At 47.5% G+C, this 21988-nt stretch overlaps 1 protein-coding gene across 5 annotated transcripts in view; it reads left to right on the top strand.

Moving 5' to 3' along the window:
• Window positions 1-21988, top strand: part of dpy19l3 (dpy-19 like C-mannosyltransferase 3) — a 162316-nt gene that overhangs the window by 67778 nt on the left and 72550 nt on the right. For all 5 annotated transcript variants that reach the window (XM_072518120.1, XM_072518121.1, XM_072518119.1 and 2 more), the window contains 4 exons: window positions 9531-9665; window positions 10572-10703; window positions 17007-17108; window positions 17705-17778. In XM_072518120.1, coding sequence (XP_072374221.1) covers window positions 9531-9665; window positions 10572-10703; window positions 17007-17108; window positions 17705-17778 — 443 coding nt within the window. The remainder of the gene's footprint in view (window positions 1-9530; window positions 9666-10571; window positions 10704-17006; window positions 17109-17704; window positions 17779-21988) is intronic.

The raw sequence follows: 21988 nt of genomic DNA, 5'->3' as shown, positions 1-21988 counted from the left end.
AACCTCTGAGTATTCACTCTGTCTATGCCCCTCATAATTTTGTAGACCTCTATCAGGTCGCCCCCTCAACCTCCATCATTCCAGTGAGAACAAACCAAGTTTATTCAACCGCTCCTCATAGCTAATGCCCTCCATACCAGGCAACATTCTGGTAAATCTCTTCTGCACCCTCTCGAAAGCCTCCACATCCTTCTGGTAGTGTGGCGACCAGAATTGAACACTATACTCCAAGTGTGGCCTAACTAACAACTGCAACATGACTTGCCCAATTCTTATACTCAATGCTCCGGCCAACGAAGGCAAGCATGGAGACTTCCGGTTGCGGCGATGCGGAGCTAAGCCGCACGTTTCGGCAGCTCCCGCGACAACGGACTTTCGGGCTCTCTAGAGGAGCCCCAACGGAACTTTTTTCGATTTAATCCCGTGTGGGAAGGTGCAGTGAGGTCCCCCCATACAATATATGGCAGAGATCAGCGGTGGAACGACGAGGAAAGAGGCCCTGGAGCAGAGACCAAAACGAGGGGAAAAAGGCAAGTTGGCGGAGAGCGAGCAGCGCGTGGGGGCCAGACCAGCAGGAGTTCCTCAAGCGATGTGTGGAGGAGCTGAAAAAGGAGGTGCTGGCGCCAATGCTGTTGGCGATCGAGGGGCTGAAGGAGACCCAGAAGACCCAGGCGGTGGAGCTTCGTGAGGTGACTGATAAGGTGAATACCAACGAGGACGAGATCCTGGGCCTGGCGGTAAAAATGGAGGCGCACGAGGCGGTGCACAGGAGGTAGGCCGAGAGAATTGAGGTTCTGGAGACAGGTCGAGGAGGAAGAACCTCTGGATTCTGGGTCTTCCCGAAGGAGTGGAGGGAGCTGATGCCGGGGAGTACGCGAGTACAATGCTCCATTCGCTGATTGGTGCGGAGGCCTCTCCGACCCCCCCTGGAGCTGGAAGGGGTTCACCGGGTCCTGGCGAGGAGACCCAAAGCTGATGAGCCGCCAAGGGCGATAGTGGCAAGGTTCCATCGCTTCGCGGACAAAGAAAGTGTGCTGAGATGGGCCAAGAAGGTGCGGAGCAGTAGTTGGGAGAACGCGGTGATCCGAATATATCAGGATTGGAGCGCGGAGGTGGCAAAGAGGAGAGCTGGCTTCAACCGGGCCAAGGCGGTGCTGCATAAAAAAAGAGTCAGGTTTGGCATGCTGCAGCCTGCGCGACTGTGGGTCACTTATCAGGACCAACACCATTATTTTGAAACGCCAGAAGACGCTTGGACCTTTGTTCAGATGGAAAAACTGGACTCGAACTGAGGGGATGTGGTTGTATATGGGGTTGTAAATATGGGTGAAGAATATTTCATGGGTGGGATGATGGATGGGGATGTGGGTAGAGGTTCTGGTTAAAATTCCTAAAATTTCCTTTTTCCGTTTCCTGTAGACAAGATGATGATGATGGGGAATGTGGGGCGTCGGTGCTGGAGGGAGGTGAGACTCGGGGATGAGGGAACTGGGATAATGGCCGCAACAGGAGCTGCGCCATAGGGGGCGGTTCAGGAAAGCGCGGGCTTTTTCCCGCGCCAAAAGGGGGGGGGATGGAGGAAGGTAAGAAAGAGGAGCGACTCCCACATGGGGGAGATCAACGGGAAGGCAGGGGAATCTGGGGTCAGCAGAAGTCAGCTGACTCACGGAAGTAATATGGCGGGAGCAAAAGAGCTAGATGCGGATCTAGCGGGGGGAGGGGGGGGGAGAAGAGGGAGGGGGGGAAGAGGGAGAGGGGGGGGGGAGAGGAGAGGGGGGGGAAAGAGGGAGAGGGGGGGGAAAGAGGGAGAGGGGGGGGAAAGAGGGAGAGGGGGGGGAAAGAGGGAGAGGGGGAGGAAAGAGGGAGGGGGGAGGAAAAGAGGGGGGGGGGAAGAGGGGAGGGGAGGATTCTAGAGTTGCTGCTGCACTGTCCGAGGGGGAACTGAAAATGGAAGAGGTGGTCGGGGCAGGGGTCCCCGCCTGGGGGACTGGAGGGTGCGAGAGGCATGAGCACGGGACTGGCCTAAGATAGGAGATGGCTAGTCGGCGGGGGGATTTGATAGCCCCCCAATCCGGCTGATCATGTGGAATGTGAGAGGCCTAAATGGGCCGGTTAAGAGGGCCCAAGTGTTCGCGCATCTAAAGGGACTGAAGGCAGACTTGGTCATGCTTCAGGAGACACATTTGAAGGTGGCAGATCAGGTCAGGTTAAGGAAGGGTTGGGCGGGGACAGGTGTTCCATCGGGGCTGGATGCGAAGAATAGAGGGGTGGCAATACTGGTGGGAAAGGGGGTGTCGTTTGAGGCCAAGAACATAGTAGCGGACAAGGGAGGCCGATATGTGATGGTGAGTGGTAGGTTGCAGGGGACGGATGTGGTACTGGTAAATGTATATGCCCCAAATTGGGATGATGCTGGATTCATGAAACGGATGTTGGGGCGTATTCTGGACCTGGAGGTAGGGAGTTTGATAATGGGGGGGGATTTTAACACGGTGCTGGACCCAGCATTAGATCGTTCCAGATCTAGGACGGGGAAGAGGCCGGCTGCGGCCAAGGTGCTTAGGGGGTTTATAGATCAGATGGGGGGAGTAGATCCATGGAGATTTGCCAGGCCTTGGGCCAGAGAATTTTCTTTTTTCTCCCACATGCATAAGGCCTACTCCCGGATAGATTTTTTTGTTCTGGGAAGGGCATTGATCGGCCATAGCCATTTTCAGACCATGCCCCGCACTGGGTGGAGCTGGAGCTGGGGGAGGAGAAGGACCAACTCCCGTTGTGGAGGTTGGATGTGGACTGCTGGCAGACGAGGGAGGGTGCGGGGGTGTATTGAAAGGTATCTGGAGGCTAACGACAATGGGGAGGTGCAGGTGGGAGTAGTATGCGAGGCGCTGAAGGCGGTGGTCAGGGGAGAGTTCATCTCCATCAGGGCTTCACAGGGTTAAGAGTGAGGGCAGGGAAAGGGAGAGGTTAGTGGGGGAGATTTTAAGGGTGGACAGGAGATATGCAGAGGCTCCTGATGAGGGATTACTCGGGAGAGACGAAGTCTCCAGACGGAGTTTGACCTGTTGACCACAGGGAAGGCAGAGGCACAGTGGAGAAAGGCACAGGGGGCGATATATGAATATGGGGAGAAGCCGAGCCGGATGCTGGCACACCAGCTCCGTAAGAGGATGGCAGCGAGGGACATAGGTGGAGTCAAAGATGGCAGGGGAACTACGGTGCAGAGTGCAGTGGAAAGTGAATGAGGCTTTTAAGGCCTTTTACGAGGAACTATATAGGTCCCAGCCCCCAGGGGGAAAAGAGGGGATGCGCGATTCTTGGATCAGTTGAGGGTTCCCGAGGTGGAGGAGCAGGAGGTGGCTGGTTTTGGGGGCACCAATTGGGGTGGAGGAACTGGTTAAGGACTGGGGAGCATGCAAGCAGGGAAGGCCCCGGGGCGGGATGGGATCCCGGTGGGAGTTCTACAGGAAATATGTAGACCCTGTTGGCCCCGTTGCTGGTAAGGACCTTCAATGAATCAAGGGAGGGGGGGACCCTGCCCCCGACAATGTCGGAGGCGACGATCTCTTTGATCTTGAAGCGGGATAAGGGACCCACTGCAATGTGGGTCGTATAGACCGATCTCGCTCCTTTAATGTAGATGCTAAGTTGCTGGCAAAAATGTTGGCCATGAGGGATTGAGGACTGTGTCCCGGGGGTGATTCACGAGGACCAGACGGGATTTGTAAAGGGTAGGCAGGTTAAATACAAATGTGCGAAGGCTCCTAAATGTGATAATGATGCCATCGTGGAGGGAGAAGCGGCGATAGTGACAGCCGTGGACACGAGAAGGCCTTCGATCGGGGTAGAGTGAGAGTATCTCTGGGAAGTGTTGAGGAGGTTTGGGTTCGGGGGAGGGTTTATCAGTTGGGTTAAGCTCCTGTATAAAGCCCCGGTGGCGAGTGTGGTCACGAACCGGCGGAGGTCGGAGTATTTCCGGCTGTATCAAGGGACGAGGCAGGGGTGCCCCTGTCCCCTCTGCTGTTCACATTAGCAATTGAACCTTTGGCCATGGCGTTAAGGGAGTCGGGGTAATAGAAGGGGGTGGTTTCGAGTGGAGAGCTAATATCGAGTGTCGCTGTACGCAGACGACCTGTTGCTGTATTGTGACGGATCCAGTGGAGGGGATGGTTGAGGTAATGCAGATCCTACGGGAGTTGGAGACTTTTCCGGCTATAAGCTCAATGTGGGAAAGAGTGAGCTCTTTGTGATCCATCCGGGGGACCAGGGAAGAGGAATAGACGACCTACCGTTGAGGGAGAAAGGAGCTTTCGATACTTGGGGATTCAGGTAGCTAGGAGCTGGGGGGCACTGCACAAACTTAATTTGTCGCGGTTGGTGGAACAGATGGAGGAGGATTTTAAAAGGTGGGACATGTTGCCACTCTCGCTGGCGGGTAGGGTACAATCGGCTAAAATGGTGGTCATCCAAGATTTCTTTTTGTATTCCAATACCTCCCCAATTGTGGTCACTAAGGCCTTTTTTAAGAGGGTAAGCAGGAGCATTATGGGATTTGTGTGGGCAAGACCCCGCGGGTAAGGAGGGGTTCTTGGAGCATAGCAGAGATAGAGGAGGGTTGGCGTTGCCCGAATATGGGTGGGTTATTATTGGGCAGCCAACGTGGCAATGATCCGTAAGTGGGTGATGGAGGGAGAGGGGGCGGTGTGGAAGAGGTTGGAGATGGCGTCCTGCACAGGAACGAACCTGGGGGCGCTGGTGACGGCACCGCTGCCGATCTCACGGACAAAGTATACCACGAGCCCGGTGGTAGTGGCAACGCTAAAAAAGATCTGGGGGCAGTGAAGACGGCACAGGGGTGCGACGGGAGCCTCGGTGGGGTCCCCGATCAGAGACAACCATCGGTTTGTCCCAGGAAGGATGGACGGGGGATTTCAGAGCTGGCATCGGGTAGGGATTAGAAGAATGGGAGACCTGTTCATTGACGGGATGTTTGCGAGCTTAGGGGCGCTGGAGGTGAAGCTTGGGCTACCCCCGGGAAATGCTTTCAGGTACATGCAAGTGAGGGCGTTTGTGAGGCGGCAGGTGAGGGGAATTTCCGCTACTCCCGGCACAGGGGATTCAAGATAGGGTGATTTTGGGCGTATGGGTCGGGGAGGGCAAGGTGTCGGCGATATACCAGGAGATGAAAGAAGAGGGGGAGGCTTGGGTAGAGGAGCTGAAGGGTAAATGGGAGGAGGAGTTGGGGAGGTGATTGAGGAGGGGCTATGGGCTGACGCCCTAAGTAGGGTTAATTCCTCTTCCTCGTGTGCCAGGCTTAGCCTGATACAATTAAGGTGGTTCATAGAGCGCATATGACGGGGGGCGAGGCTGAGCAGGTCTTTGGGATGGAGGACAGATGTGGAGGTGCTCAGGAAGTCCAGCGAACCATGTCCATATGTTTTGGTCATGCCCGGCACTGGAGGGGTTCTGGAGGGGAGTGGCGGGGAACAGTATCTAAGGTGGTGAAAGTCCGGGTCAAGCCAAGCTGGGGGCTAGCACTATTTGGAGTAGTGGACGAGCCGGGAGTGCAGGAGGCGAAAGAGGCCGGCATTCTGGCCTTTGCGTCCCTAGTAGCCCGGAGAAGGATCTTGCTAATATGGAAGGAGGCGAAGCCCCCAGCGTGGAGGCCTGGATAAATGATATGGCAGGGTTTATCAAGTTGGAAAGGATAAAGTTTGCCTTGAGAGGGTCTGCGCAGGGGTTCTACAGGCGGTGGCAACCGTTCCTAGACCATCTCACTCACGGAGCGTTAGATGAAGGTCGGACAGCAGCAACAGAAACCCAGGGGGGGAGGGGGGGGGGGGGAAGAGGAGGGGGGGGGGGAAGAGGGGGGGGGGGGAGGGGAGGAGAGAGGGGGGGGAGGAGAGAGAGGGGGGGGGGGGAGGAGAGAGGGGGGGGGAGGAGAGAGAGGGGGGAGGAGGAGAGAGAGGGGGGGGGAGGAGAGAGGGGGGGGAGAGAGAGGGGGGGAGAGAGAGGGGGGGGAGAGAGAGGGGGGGGGGGGAGAGAGAGGGGGGGGGAGAGAGAGGGGGGGGAGAGAGAGGGGGGGGGAGAGAGAGGGGGGGGGAGGGAGAGGGGGGGGAGGGGGGGGGAGGAGGGGGGGGGGGAGAGGGGGGAGGGGGGGGAGGAGGGGGGGGGGAGGAGGGGGGGGGAGAGGGGGGAGGGGGGGAGGAGGGGGGGGGGGAGGAGGGGGGGGAGGAGGGGGGGGGGAGGAGGGGGGGGAGAGGGGGGAGGGGGGGAGGAGGGGGGAGGGGGAGGGGGAGGGGGAGGAGGGGGGGGGGAGGGAGGGGGGGGGGAGGGGGGGGAGAGGAGGAGGGGGGGGGAGGAGGGAGGGGGAGGGAGGAGGGGGGGGGGAGGAGGGAGGAGGGGAGGGAGGGGGGTGGAGGAGGGGGGGGGGGGAGGAGGGGGGGGGAGGGGGGGGGAGGAGGGGCTGGGGGGAGAGGAGGGGCTGGGGGGGGGGGAGGAGGGGCTGGGGGGGGGAGGAGGGGCTGGGGGGGGGGGGTTTCTCTGGGGGGCATTTGAGCAAGAAAACACATGAATGATCCGGAAACTGACATGTACGGGAAGAATCCAATGTACAAAGTTTTGTATCGTATTGACATGCCATGTTCATGTCTTGCCACACGAGTTATTTTTCTTTTCTTTGTTACGGGGGGGGGGGGGGGCGTTGTTTGTAATGTGGAAAATATTGTTATTGAAAAATTCTTAATAAAAACATATTTTTTTAAAATGAAGGCAAGCATGCCGTATGCCTTCTTGACCTGTACTTTCAGTGACCTGTGGACCTGTACACCTAGATCTCTCTGACTTTCAATACTCTTGTGGGTCCTACGATTCACTGTAAAGTCCCTACCTGCATTAGACCTTCCAAAATGTATTACCTCACATTTGTCCGGATTAAACTCCATCTGCCATCTCTCCGCCCAAGTCTCCAAACAATCTCAATCCTGCTGTATCCTCTGACAGTCCTCATCGCTATCCGCAATTCCACCAACCTTTGTGTCGTCTGCAAACTTACTAATCAGACCAGTTACATTTTCCTCCAAGTCATTTGTATAGATTACGAACAGCAATGGTCCCAGCACTGATCCCTGCGGAACACCACTAGTCACAGCCCTCCAATTAGAAAAGCACCCTTCCATTGCTACACTCTGCCTTCTGTGACCTAGCCAGTTCTGTATCCATCTTGCCAGCTCACCCCTGATCCCGTGTGACTTCACGTTTTGTACCAGTCTACCATGAGGGACCTTGTCAAAGGCCTTACTGAAGTCCATATAGACAACATCCACTGCCCTACCTGCATCAATCATCTTTGTGACCTCTTCGAAAAACTCTATCAAGTTTGTGAGACACGACCTCCCCTTCACAAAACCATGCTGCCTCTCACTAATACGTCCATTTGCTTCCAAATGGGAGTAGATCCTGTCTCGAAGAATTCTCTCCAGTAATTTCCCTACCACTGACGTAAGGCTCACCAGCCTGTAGTTCCCTGGATTATCCTTGCTACCCTTTTTAAACAAAGGAACACCATTGGCTATTCTCCAGTCCTCCGGGACATCACCGGAAGACAGTGAAGATCCAAAGATTTCTGTCAAGGCCTCAGCAATTTCCTCTCCAGTCTCCTTCAGTATTCTGGGGTAGATGCCATCAGGCCCTGGGGACTTACCTACCGTAATATTTTTAAAGACTCCCAACACCTCGTCTTTTTGGATCTCAATGTGACCCAGGCTATCTACACACCCTTCTCCAGACTCAACATCCACCAATTCCTTCTCTTTGATGAATACTGATGCAAAGTATTCATTTAGTACCTCGCCCATTTCCTCTGGCTCCACACATAGATTCCCTTGCCTATCCTTCAGTGGGCCAACCCTTTCCCTGGCTACCCTCTTGCTTTTTATGTGTGTGTAAAAATCCGTGGGATTTTCCTTAACCCTATTTGCCAATGACTTTTCGTCATTATGATAATTATTCCAAAAATGTTCCCCTACTGAAAGCTTGGACACCTGGCGGGGCTCAATCCCTAATACTAGGTCCAGTAAGGCCCCCTCCCTGGTCGGACTATCAACATACTGAATCAAAAAACCCTCTTGGACATGCCTAACAAATTGCTCCCCATCCGAACCTCTGGCACTAAGGGAGTCCCAGTCAATATGGGGGAAATTAAAATCACCCACCACAACAAGCCTGCCATTTTCACATCTTTCCAGAATCTGACTACATATATTCCTTTGTATCCTGATGGCTGATGGCAGTCGTATAGTACAAGCCTAACATTGTGAGTGCAAGGGTCCTTCTCCTCGATATCCTTTCAAGTTGTGACTGCACTGATTTATCCCAGAATTCTTTTCAGTATCTGGTTCTTAGTTTCTGGAATTCTCTTCCCCAGAGAACAGTGTAGACTGGATCATTGAATATCTCTTTTGTGAGGGCCACGAAGAATCCAGCATGAGTTTGTAGAGTCAAACAGAAAGTAACTCTGTTTACAACTATATGTACACAGTGCCAATAGTTCACTACTGGTTCCCTCTTTAGCTGGTACCACATTGGCCAACTCTATTTATAAAGCTGCACTGCTAATGATTCCCCGCACCCCCCAAATTGGGAGCTCATATTCCCCAAGGAACATGGGACCAATTGTCCCCAGCCAATAGGATCGGGGCAGGTTATAACAATATTCAAGGCTGAGTGAGATATATTTGATCAACAAAGGAGTCTAAGGCTTTGGGGGGGGGGGGGGGGGGCAGGCAGAAACATGGAGTTAAGGTCACAATAATATCAGCCATGATCTTATTAAATGATGGAGCAGGTTCATGGGGCCGAATGGCCTCTCCTGCCTATGACATTAGCATGTTTGTGTGCTTTTCATCATGCAAAAGGGAAATATAGGCCGAAATACTCTGGCCGTTGGGATTCACTCTTCCCATTGGCAGCGCACCCCAGCCCACTGGTTTCCTGGCAGAGTGGAGTGGCTTCACTGGGAAACTCTACACAAGCAGCAGAAAAAGAGAATCCCATCACCAGCGAATGGCACGCCACCTAGGAACACGCGGCTGAGGAACCGGAGAATCCAGCCCATATTCTGCAGTAAATTCAGGAGCAATGTGCAAAGATTTACTGTGACCTTTTCAGCAATGATCCAACTAAAAAAATGTATAACAGCTTTGTTGTTCATCTTGTGATCCACTCAGGCTAATGAAGCCTCCAAGAAAAAGAGGGAAAATTCAGTTGTGGAATTAAACTCTTAATATTATTCTTCTGTACATGTATAGCGTGCTTCTGTACCTGAAAGTTGAGGATTGAACTTTCCCATCTGTATAGGCAGATATCATACCAAATGCATTCAGGCTATCAAATTCGACCTATCCTGATGGCAATTTGACAAATGAAGGGTGTGGAATTAGAAAGAAAATTAGTGCACAAGCACTTAAAAGCAGATATATTTCCCAGTTATGACCTGTACTGAATATGTTTTTTTTTAATTTTATTTTCAGTGTTGGTCGTTCACATTGATCATGATATCAACATTCCTTTTCTGCGTTACCTGGCAGTTTAACCAGTTTATTTTATTAATGCAAGCTCTGGTTCTCTTTTCCTTGGACTGTTTCGATATGGTGCCTCCATCTAAGGTAACCTGCAGATAATTTTGAGCACTAAACTTGATGTGTGCATGAGTTTACATGGGAATGCAGCACACACTGTGTCACAGAATAAAATATGGAATTATTAAACTTGCAAAATACTGGTGTTAGCTGGATTATTAAAGATTATAAATACAGTTGAGAAGTTTGTGGGGTAATCTAATCTGATTTCCGACTGTTGCAGTACTTGGGCAGAGATTGCTGTGCAATGTGTGGAGATTAAAAGATGGTGGATATCAATTTAATTTTAAAGTGGGGCCATGGGAGGGAGACACCTGTAAAGTAGCTCTAGGTTTCACGAGAGGAAAAGGAACCTCGTCAGTCTGAGTTTATGGTGTCCTTTGTTTTTGGTAAACTTCTTCAATGGGAATGCATAAAGACTTCAAAATATATTAGCCTTACAGTGATGGTATGAGTATACTAGTTTGAATTCCACCATAATGCATATTAGAAGATTTAAACATATGGGGAGAAAGGATAAACTGGTCAGTAAAATTGTCCATTCACTTAGGGTGGCCAGTGGGGTTATCAGGCAGAGATGCCTCAAATACTGAACTCCCAAATTTAATGTGGATGTGGCAAACTAAATCATTGAGGAAGAGAGGAAACTGAGCAAATAACAGCAAATCCTGGGTGATTCAGTAAATCTATCCTATCTCCTATCTCATTTGTGCGAAGAGAAACTGACGTTATTTATCTGTTTTCGGCCTCAACCCTAATTCTCCTCCTACTTCAGGAAACTTACAGCCATCACATGTATTTAATTTAATGCTTTAAAAGTACTATTTTGGCTTTGGGAAAATATTTTGCATAAGGAACTTTAATTGCACTGTTCATTTTTTGTGTATTGTGTTTCTAGAATGATTCATTGATGTTGTATCTCTTTTATTACAGGTTACATCACTATATTTTATACATGTGGTTTCTTTGCTTCTTGTCTGGATCCTGCAATTTAACAACTCTATGCTCCTAGGGTCACTGGTTCTAAGTTTCGTTCTGGCTGCTTTAGTAGTACGGCATTTGCAGGTAGCAATAACCTTAATCTTAACCTTACAATTTATATCCTACTGTTTTTGAATTTCAGACAGGAAATATCTTAATTATGAAGATTCTATGGGAGAAATTTATTAACTGCAGAAAATTGTGTGGGAATTGTTTTATGTAATTAACTTGTGCCCATTCATTGCCTTGCAGACAATATATTTAAATTGATGCTTCCTGCTCTTATCAATGATTGCTTTTTGCAGCAAACACTCTCCACACGAGTGAGTGGCTAGTGCTACTTAAAGGCACCGCTTAAAAGGGAGACACATTGTGCCTGCAACAAGTGGTAGGAATGTTTTTAAATGTCAGTCTCTATGGTGATCTGAGCAACCACTCAAATGAGTGAGCATCAAGGTTTTTAGACAATGGGCTGGAGATCTTAATGGCAGTAGTGGAAACCAGGAGAGATGTCACGAGGGGCAGAAGGCCTTCCAGATATATGCTCAGGAAGCAGTGAGAACAGGTACTGGTGGAAGTCAATGCCAGGAATGTTGCTCCAAGAACAGGGATGTAATGCAGGAAGACATTTTAAGACCTGACATGAGTTATCAAGGTAAGTGAATGAATCCTCAAATTACATATTGCATTGCACACAAGCCTCATCTACTACTCGATTCTCTACATCTCCATCACCGAAAAACCAGCAAGCTCTTATCAACCGGTATTCAACGTGCTTTGCCTCATCCCCACACATTAGCACTGTTACAAGCCACACACACACACAGTTTAGAGTTCGCACATGCTGGAAGCTATTCAACCATGACAACCACATTACCCAAACATATTGCAGGACACTCACAGACTCACATCTTTTTCTTGCAAAAGAAGGTGGCACATTACAGCAGGTAACAGAAAAGAACTGGATGGAGCCAAGTGCGTTACCCCTTCAAGGAAATTGTGCTGACCATCCTGGAAAGGAACATCACTGCAGCAATGTCCACTGGCAAGGCTGAAAGGATAATGTTGAGGGATTTCAATTCTTGCTCTTTTTCATATAAAAATAGAAAATGCTGGAAGTATTCAGCAGCTCAGACAGCATCTGTGAAGCAAAAAACAGAGTTAACGTTTCAGGTTATCTCTCATTTTGCATTCTCTTCCAAAGCATGAGTTGTAGATAATGTAAGCATGCACTTTTTACTTTCTCCTCTCCTCTCACGCAACCCAACTCGTCCCTTTTCCATTTAGAAACCCAAGAACTACAACCTTCCCAGTCAGCGGAGTAAGAGGAAAAAGACCGTATGGATAAAATGGCAATGTCACTTGATCCCAGCTACCAACTCAGACATAGACAACAACGTGTATTTCTGAGGCGAGGGAGAGTGGATAGATACTAAGAATTAGAATAGGCCTTTTGGACTTTAATCAGCTCCGCTATTCAATTAAAGTCATGGCTGATCTGTTTGTAGCCTCAACACCTCTTTTTCCTTTCTGCCCCCCCCCCCCCCCCCCCCAAATAACCCTGGACTCACTTGTCAATAAACAAATCTAGGCACAAGTACATCGGAGTCAGGATGGGAGGGGATGAGCTTGCAGATGCAAGCTATTTGGAGAACAAGGTCACAAATTGGTTCTGCTACAGATGAGGACTTTAATAGGCCAGGATACGGAAGAAGCAGATTGGCATACATAATTAAATGCACTGGAAAGCGTCCATTGAAATTGGAGGTCTGCAGCCTTTCAACATACATGCTGCATTTACTGGAGAAGCCCTTCAGCAGAAAATTGGGAGAGCCAAGGACACATGGAAAGCAAAGGAAATAGAAGGAATAGATCATTCAGCCCTTCCAGCCTACTCTGACATTCAATGAATCATTACTGATCTTCCTGTCAGTCAGCCTGCACTTAATGTTGAAGAGCACGGAGGAGTCCAAATCAACGTGGCATAGAACTTGCTCATCGGTTCCGACATGGAATTACTGATCACCTTCTTCAGCATCTATGAAGCCCATAACGTGATGCCACCATAGCTTTTATTGCAGCACTGACATGGAATCATAGAATTCTTACCAACCCTCTGAAAGAGCCCCCTATGTAGGCTAATTGTCCCAGCCTATCCATGTAACCCCATAACCCACACATCAGAGAACCACTACAGTGCAGAAGGAAGCCATTTGGCCCATCGAGTCTGCACCGACCGTCTGAAAGAGTGTCTTATCCTGGCTCCCGCCCTATCCCAGCACCGCAGATCCCTGGACACTAAGGGCAATTTAGCACAGCCAATCCACCTAACCTGCACATCTTTGGGACTGTGGGTGGAAACCAGAGCACCAGGAGGAAACCCACGCAGACAGTGAGAGAATATGCAAACTCCACACAGACAGTCACCCAAGTCTGGAAGTGAACCCAGGTCCCTGGCGTTATGTGGCAACAGTGCTAACCACTGTGCCATCCATCTCCTGTCAATGGTCGGAGTACTGCAATTGAAGCTCAAGACTGCTGTCCTCATGTCTCAGAATACCACTGTTTAAAGGGGTATACAGGACATTACAGCAGTCTCATCAATCTGTTCTCCAGATTCTTTGATTGCCGAGGTGTCACCCCAGGAGAGTGGCTTTGATTCTCGCATTTACTCTTACTACATTGTGGCACAGTGGTTAGCATTGTTGCTCCACACCACCAAGGACCTGTGTTCGATTCCAACCTCTGATAACTAGTGGAGTTTGCACATTCTACCCACGTCTGCGTGGGTTTCCTCCGGGTGCTCTGGTTTCCTCCCACAGTCCAAAGATGTGCAGGTTAGGTGGATTGGCCGTGCTAAATTGCCCAAAGGTTTGGGGGTGGGGTGGGGGGAAAGAGAGATTGGGCCTAGATAGTGTGCTCATTTGAAGCGTTGGTGCAGACTCGATGGACCAAACGGCCTCCTTCTGCAATTGTAGGGAATCTATGATACTGATGTCAGGCGACCAAATCTGTGGTTCCCCATTTTCTCTCTCCTTTCTTAAATATTAGGGTTACGTTTGCTGGAACCAATTCAAAATTATAGAATTTTGAAAGATGACCACCAATGAATCTATTATATCTGCAGCCACCTCTTTCAACACTTTGGGATGTAGATCATCAGGTCCAGGAAATTTATCTACTTTTAAGTCCCATTAATTTTTCAATACTTTTTTTAACTAATACTAATTAATATCTTGCAGTTCCTTGTTTACACTAGTCCCTTAATTTTCCATTATTTCTCGAAGGCTTTTAGTATTTTCTTCTGTAAAGACAGACACAAAGTATTTGTTTAGTTTCTCTTGACACCACTTGTAATGGACCCACATTTGCTTTTGCTAATCTTTTCCTTTTTACATACTTGTAGAAGCTTTTACAGTCCGTTCTTGTATCTCCGTAGTCTATTCTTATTCTATTTTCCCTTAATCATTTTCTTGGTCCTCCCAATGCTCCCAGTTACCAGTTTTGCAACTTTATACACCTCTTCCTTTGATCTAATACAATCCTTGATTTCTTATCCTTGGTTGGAACACTTTCCTTGCTGGGTTTTTGTGCATTAAAGGAATGTATTTTTGCGGTAAACTATGTATTAGATATTTAACTGTTGTCATTGACATCATATCTTTTAAAGTAAATCTTTCCTAACATCATATCTTTTAAAGTAGTTTCCCTATCTACCATAGCCAGTTTGCCCCTTATACTTTCATAGTTTCCTTTGTTTACATTTAAGGCCCTAGTCTCTGATTGAACTACATCACTTTCAAACCTAATGTAAAATTCAATCATAGCCTGGTGCTAGGGTTTAGGATTTCTGAGCAGGGCCGGGGAGGAACTTGCGGTGGGAGAAGGAGGATCCAGTTGCGGTTCATGTAGGTACCAACGACATAAGTAGAAATTGGAAAGCGGTTCCCCAAAGAGAATATGAAAATGAAATGAAATGAAATGAAATGAAAAGAAAATTGCTTATTGTCACATGTAGGCTTCAAATGAAGTTACTGTTAAAAGCCCCTAGTCGCCACATTCCGGCGCCTGTTCGGGGAGGCTGGTACGGGAATTGAACCATGCTGCTGGCCTGCCTTGGTCTGCTTTCAAAGCCAGCGATTTAGCCCTGTGCTAAACCAGCCGGCTAAGCGCTAAATTGAAAAGCAGAACCTCAAAGGTAGTAATCTCTGGATTATCACTCCAGCAGAACGGGCTGTTTATGTTGTAGTCTCCCTTTCTCTTTGTGTTCCTCCACCTCGTGTTGAAATTTGTCCTTCTAATTCTTCCCTCCAACTTTGTCATGGCTGAAATCGAGGTTAGAAAACTGCTCCCTAAAGATCCATTGCAGATGTGGCCTTCTGGTGATAACCTTTATCCCCTCACCCCTTTCCATTTTCTAACTGTGTGGCTTCCCTTCACTCTCCCAGTCTTGCTCAAATACTCAGAGAAAGCCATTCCAGGCCACTTGTGATCATAGAATTATAGAATGTGCAGAAGGAGGACATTCAGCCCTTCGAATCCGCACTGACCCTTCAAAAGAGCATCCTACCCAGGCCCACTTCCCAACCTCTCCCTGTAACCCCACCCAACTTTTGGACACTTGTGGGCAATTTAACATGTCCAATCCACCTCACTTGCACATCTTTGGACAGTGGGAGGAAACCGGAGCACCTGGAGGAAACCCACGCAGACACAGGGAGGACGTGCAAACTCTACACAGTCACCCGAGGTTGGAATCAAACCCAGGTCCTTGGTGCTATGAGGCAGCAGTGCTAACCACTGTGCCGCCATGCCACCCGATGAAGCAAATTGCTTCCAAACAAACTTTTAAATCAACCAAAAATACTGAAGCACCAGCCACTTCACTCCCCGTAGACTATTCAAACTCTAGGCACATCTCAGAAAGCTCCAAAACAAGCACTTGCAATTGCACCAGTAAGCAGAAGAAATAATTCGGCAACTAATCTATAAGAACTTGATGATCTCATTAAATCGTGTTGGTGGGATATATTTAATTTTCGCATTCTGTTCAGTTCTATGAGTTTAAGGCAGGGTGTAGACTGGAGGTTAGCATTTGAAAATGGCAACACTGGCATCAAATCAATGTTGCATACGATTGATGTCATCTCCATGCTTTGCATACTGCAGGCATTCATTAGGTGGGCATGTGGAAACCCCTTTACCAAGATGTTGTCGGGCACACTTTCTGTTAGAAGTGTGCACACATCTTGGATTCCATTTTTGTGTTCCAATTTTGAGTGTTAGGATGGTATGTAAGTGCCAAAAAACAGGTGCTACACAGCCAATTTCTCCCCCATATTTTTCTAATTTGCTTCAATTATAATGATATAGCTGCCATTGAAATAATTGTTTCGTCCTCAGTGTAATCATGAGGCTACTCTGAAGAGTGTAGTATGGTGGGAATAGCCAGACAGTCTTAAAAATAAATCAATTGGGGTAAAAGTGATGTAACCGTGGAACTTTGTCCTTACAGCCTGAGGCAAAGGTTGCACTGATCTTTTTTATGCCTGAGGTAACTATTCCACAGACCAAAGAGGACAGCAAATTTGCATTTTAAGGGTCATCTTTGTAATTTTACAATTGCCAAAACATGAAGAATTGTGTTTTATATGTTGGAAAGTTCTTGATAAACTCTAGTACTTGGACCCTAAGGAAATACTAAGCTAGCAGCTTGTTAATGTGATCTATCCTTTAATCAACTAGAGTGAGTGGAAAAACGCAAGACAGAATTTAAGGATTTTGTGAGGGGAGAAAAGTTGATTAAATTGCTTGGTAGATATGCTCTTTGTTTAAGGGGCATAGGACCTGCATGGAAGTATAATCTTTATTAGTGTCACAAGTAGGCATACGTTGACACTGCAATGAAGTTACTGTGAAAGTCCCTTAGTCGCCACACTCCGGCGCCTGTTTGGGTACACTGAGGGAGAATTCAGAATGTCTAATTCACCTAACAAGCACGTCTTCCGGGACTTGTGGGAAGAAACCGGAACACCCGGAGGAAACCCATGCAGACATAGGGAGGACTTTCGAACTCAAAGCAGACAGCCACCCAAGGTTGGAATCAAACCCGGTCCCTGGTGCTATGAGGAAACAGTGCTAACCACTGTGCTGCCATATTTCTGATTAGTTCCAAAAATGTCCGTGTAGTGCAATGGTAAAGCAAATTAGAATGTTTTAGAAATGAGAATTGTTGTCAAACCACATCATTTTGATTTTGAGCCTCTTTCTAGGCATTATAATTGCAGCCATATTTCTGTTAAATATCTGGATTGTCCTCCTTGGTTGTTGAGATTGATTTTTATGGAATTGAAGAATCTAATACTGTCATCTTTCTTTTTTTTTTAGAGGAATTTAAAATCTGGTGGTTTTGTTTTAAGAATTTTGAAACTATTGCTGCATTTAGTTGTAGTATTCAGCTTAACAATCCTAACAAATAATACAAGTAAGGTATGTAAATAGTTATTGAAAGTCTTATTTACAAAAACTCTACAAAATGTGTTACATGTAGATGAATGTAATTATTTTTGCTAATATGAAATAATATGCATTTTCCTCTAATTTATTTTTATCTATAAAGGCTCATGAATAAGAGTGTCCAGCCTCATTAATCATTTGCATAGAATATACAACACAAACAAGTCATTCAACTAGCTTATGTGGGCATTTATACTCCTTTGAACCTATATTTATTACATATTTTTTCAGAAGATATAGTAGGTATCACATTCACAAAAATCAAAACTGTTTATTGGAATTTAGTTACAGTAACTATCTTGCCAGTAGGTTAAATTGTGGTAAAATAATTTCTAACAATCAGTAAGCCGCATATATCTTTAGCCAACACCAATTTTGGTTGAGTTTTTTCATTATACTTTCCCCATTACATTTTCAGGGCTTCTCACATAACATTTATTAATAGTCCAAGATTTTGGATAGTAACTCAAAAGAGTAACTCTTGACAGAAGCAGTACTGAATGGAAACAATTTAAAGTAGGACTGTAAATTGCTGTCAGATCTCATCAATGTGTTCCTTTTTATTGCAGAAAATTCTAGGGCTAGAATCCGATGAACATATTTTTAAATTCCTTAAAGCAAAGTTTGGATTTGGGGCAACAAGGTAAAAATTTGATTTTTACATACCATACAAATACCATTCCATTGTGTTACATTTCACTAGCTTTACAGAATACTGTCTGAGAAAGACTCGACTTGTGATGGCCTGTTCTCCATCCCCAACATTAAAACCTAGGGCAAATATTTGTTTATAGGGCGAATGCAGAATAGTTTATACAGCAGATTTGTTACAGCAAGATAAAATCACAGAATCTTGCAGCACAGAAGCGAGTCATTTGGCCCATCATGACAGTGCTGGCTCTTTCAAAGAGCCGTACAATTTGGTTCCACACCCCAGCTTTATTCCCCAAACCCTCCATATTAGTCCTCTTCATGTTCATGCCCAATTACCTTTTAAAAGTTTCTATGGAATCTGATTCCATCACTATGGTCAGGAATTTCCACAGTGGTTTGCAGCAGGCGGCAATAGCATCAGGGGTGCAAAATACCACAGAGCCAGGAAAAGGAGATTTATGATGGCGAGGTGTCCCACAATGAATGACCCCAGCTCCCTCCAGTGGCTTGATGTGGTTCCTGCCGAAAAAGGTGGGGGTTTGAGTTCTTTATTATATCATTAGCAGGCAGTCCCGCTGTAACCACCCCTGATGCTCGATAATCTGTCCCCAGCATTGTGATGTTAAGCTGGCGGGCTCAACAACACTTTTTTAAAAACGGGAACCTGCCAGCCTCACTTCCAATGGGGAGTTCAGAGATAAGCTATTGAGCTTAGGCAAGGGGTCCAACGAGAGCTACTGAGTGCAAGCAGGCACAAATAGGGTGCAAAAAGTGATTTACACGGGTGGTTTAATCTTTACATGTCTACAATTGCCTAACAATACCAGTGCCCACTCGGTGCAACTAAACTCTCTTCACCTTCCTATACCACCTCTGCATCTCGGTGTCTGCCCAGGATCCACAGCAGAGGCGGAGGCAGCCTTCTGTTTGCTTTACCCTGTTGTCTGTGATGGCTTTGGCAGCTGTCCTCTAGGGCCCCGCAGCCTAGAGAGCCCCGGCGTGCTTTTGGGGTGCTGTGGTGTGGCAGCGCCATCCTCCATGGTGTGGGAAACGAGCTAGAATGGTCAGAAAAGGAAAATAGTCAGATGGGCTGGACACTACCAGAGCCCCCCAGGTGGAACGCCCCTGTCTATGGACCAGCCTCTCATCCTCCTTATGGGTGCGCGAGGGCCCCTCCTATACTAAGAATGCAGCTGAAGTGGGGTGCAGAAACCCTACCATCCTCTGTGGATGCCCACAAGTGCCTACATCATGGTGGTCACATCCACCACGGACCTCATGCCCTGCACTATGGAGGTCATGCACCAAAATCTCCACTGCAACTGCCACCCTCAGTGTTGACTTGGCTTCCTCAAGAGTGCCGGCACAACCTCCTCAGATAGGTGGTGTTGGGACTCCAGTTGGCCTTTCAATCCGACGAGTGATGTGGACATACCTTCTTGATGTTCCCTACTCTGCCTTTGGAGCTCCAGCAACTGCAGAATGACTTGGCCCAGAGGCACATCACATGACTGGGTTCACAGAGACTTGGTGTCCAGCAGTCCACCAACTGCCGGATCGCTGGGATGTCACTGCCTTCGCCTGCTATGGATCAGAAAAAGTGAGGTGCTCACCAGTTTGTTCCCTGAAGCCTCTCTACTACTAACATCACTGAGGTGTGTGACTCTGTGCTGGTGAAGGGTGCGGCTGAAAGCTGTGACATGTCTTCCAAGTGCATATCCAAGAATTCCTATTGAGTTGATCTCCGGGCTGCTCTTTACCTCCCTGCCTGAAGGTGACTCTGGCTTCTTCCTTGCTGTGCCCGCAAGAGAAGGGAGATGGCATGAGAGTTTGGGAACGGCATAAGGATATAAGAGATAGAACTCGTGTGAGTTTCATGAGGTGGACGAAGGGATTGTGGGTCAGCACTTTTATTTTTCACGTCAACCTCTCCCCTAAGCTAGGAGCGACCCTCTCCCTCCCTGGCAAGCACAACAGTTCTCTCCTCAAACTCCATTAGGAGTTTCAACTTGGCCAGTTGTCCAACCAACTGTGCTCTTACCTAGCAGCTTTGAGACAGCTTTTTCTGCAAGGAAACAGATGGGGTGAGTGTGTGTGAGTGGTTGACCAGAAATTGTTGAGAATAGTGACTTGCCCTGACTGAGCGGAGCAGGTCATTCATTCTCTTCCTGCACTGCACTCCTGATATCCTGTGCAGAGAATTGGCGCTTACCAGCACTGTCACTGCCACCCATGTTGAATCGGTTACCTTGCTGGAGGGTCTCTGCCCGCTCAAGGGTAAAACATCAGGGAGTTTCTCCTCCATGTCCAGCATCTGGTCAGGTCTTGGTCTGAAAACTTTGACGCGACCCTCCTTGTAGCCATCTTCTGCTTTGGATTTGGAACAGGTGCTGGGAATTCGGTTAAGTCATAGAGTTTTACAGCACGGAAAGAGGCCCTTCGGCCCATCGCGTCTGCACCAACCAAGTGGAGCTACCCAGTAATTGAAGCACTCAGGCTGAGCACATGCCAAGCGAATCAGATTCTTTCCGCCGTCAAAGTAGTGTGAAACCCGAGAAAATATTTTTCCTGACTTAAGTGGCTAAATGTATGGTGGGCAAAACCGCGACCGCCGCCGGTGGGCAACCGTTTTCCCGTCCAACTTGACACTTTGCCAAAATATCAGAAAATTCCATCCTATATTTCAGGTAGTTTGTTCCAAGTCAATCCTCTGAAGAAATTTCTCCTAATTTTTTCTCACGTTCTTTTGCCAATTATTTTAAATTTATGACCTCTATTACTGTTATGACCATGTCATATGTTAATTGCTGAACAAAACAAATCCCAGAGGGAAAACTTCGCTTAATGGGCCATAGCTTTATTTTTGTATTCTGAAAACAAGAAGTAAACATGCCAACTCCAGCAGTAATAAGTCCAGTAACACTTTTGGGATTTTAAAATTAAAAGGTTTATTTACGAGAAGAAAAGAAAACGTAAGCACATAAGATTGCAGTTCCACAATTAAAGTTAGTCTTACAAAACATTCCCCAAAAAGGCTCAAAGCTTGGTCAGATCCACAAGTAACACCCTCCTGCCAGCAATCCCTTGTAGATGTTCAACTACAACAATTCAGTAACATTACCCTCAAGGCAAAGCTGCCATTTTAATAAGGCACCCAACCTCACTCTTTCCACTCTGCTGTGGAAATCCAAGACTTCAGGACAAGATCGCTTTCTCCAGCCTCTGGACTTTGCTGGCATGACTGGATGGCTGATTCAAACTGCGCCTTTTCTCAGCCCAGAGTTGTTTGCAGCAGGTGTTCTTCATGCAACCAACTCCTGTGCTCTCGGCATCCCTCCTTACATAACTATTTTACCTTTCATCTATGATTACATTGCCCACCCCACTTCTTTGAACATAGCTTTTCCAAAATATAAAAATATTTCATGTTTGCCTATAACCTCGACTTTCAGGTCAAATGCAATTTAATAACCTTACATTATTTACTTTTGAAACTTTTGTAAGCTGTAAAAGCCTTTTTCCTTCCCTTTTGAAATTTAACATCTGAAAATTTAACACTCACTACATGGCTTCCTAATGTAAATTTCTGAACCTAATCTATTTACTTACTAACTACTTGACCAGTCTCCTTACACATGCATGCACCTAGCTAGTTCCCTTTCCCTAAACTCTTCGAGCCATAAGGTGTCCATTAATCGTTTCTCAATTTAATTAAATCATTTGCACACACTCCGACATACCGCCTTCTTTACAGAATAACACAGTTTTCCCCCAAAATATAAAAAATTAACAGCCATTTTTACATACCGTACCAAATTATTTGCCGGGGAAATATGTTCTCCCTACTTGCTCTATCTAAACCTGCATAATTTTGAATACATCTATTCGGTCTCACTTTAATCTTTGTTGTTCTAAGGCAGAGTTTTTCAAAGTGCGGGTCAAGATACGTGGGTGCGCATTGAGAGGGTCGCAGAGCAATCGGCTGCGGCGTTCCTGCGGTAGCACCGATCGCGGGAGAAATGCCCAATGGTCGCTACTGGCATATAAATTGAGAATGACAGCCACTACTGGCTTTTAGATGAGAACTAAATGAGGCTGTGTGCAGTCTTTTGACCATAAGTTGCAGCAGTGAGAAGGTCACGCGTCCTGCACGTGCAGCACTGAATCATGGAGGAGAACTTTTTCCAATTTCTAGCTGT

Source organism: Scyliorhinus torazame, chromosome 10, assembly GCF_047496885.1.
Source record: "Scyliorhinus torazame isolate Kashiwa2021f chromosome 10, sScyTor2.1, whole genome shotgun sequence".
Taxonomy (NCBI): Eukaryota; Metazoa; Chordata; class Chondrichthyes; order Carcharhiniformes; family Scyliorhinidae; genus Scyliorhinus; species Scyliorhinus torazame.
Note: the sequence above shows the minus strand (reverse complement) of the source record. Positions and strands in the feature narration are given on the sequence as shown.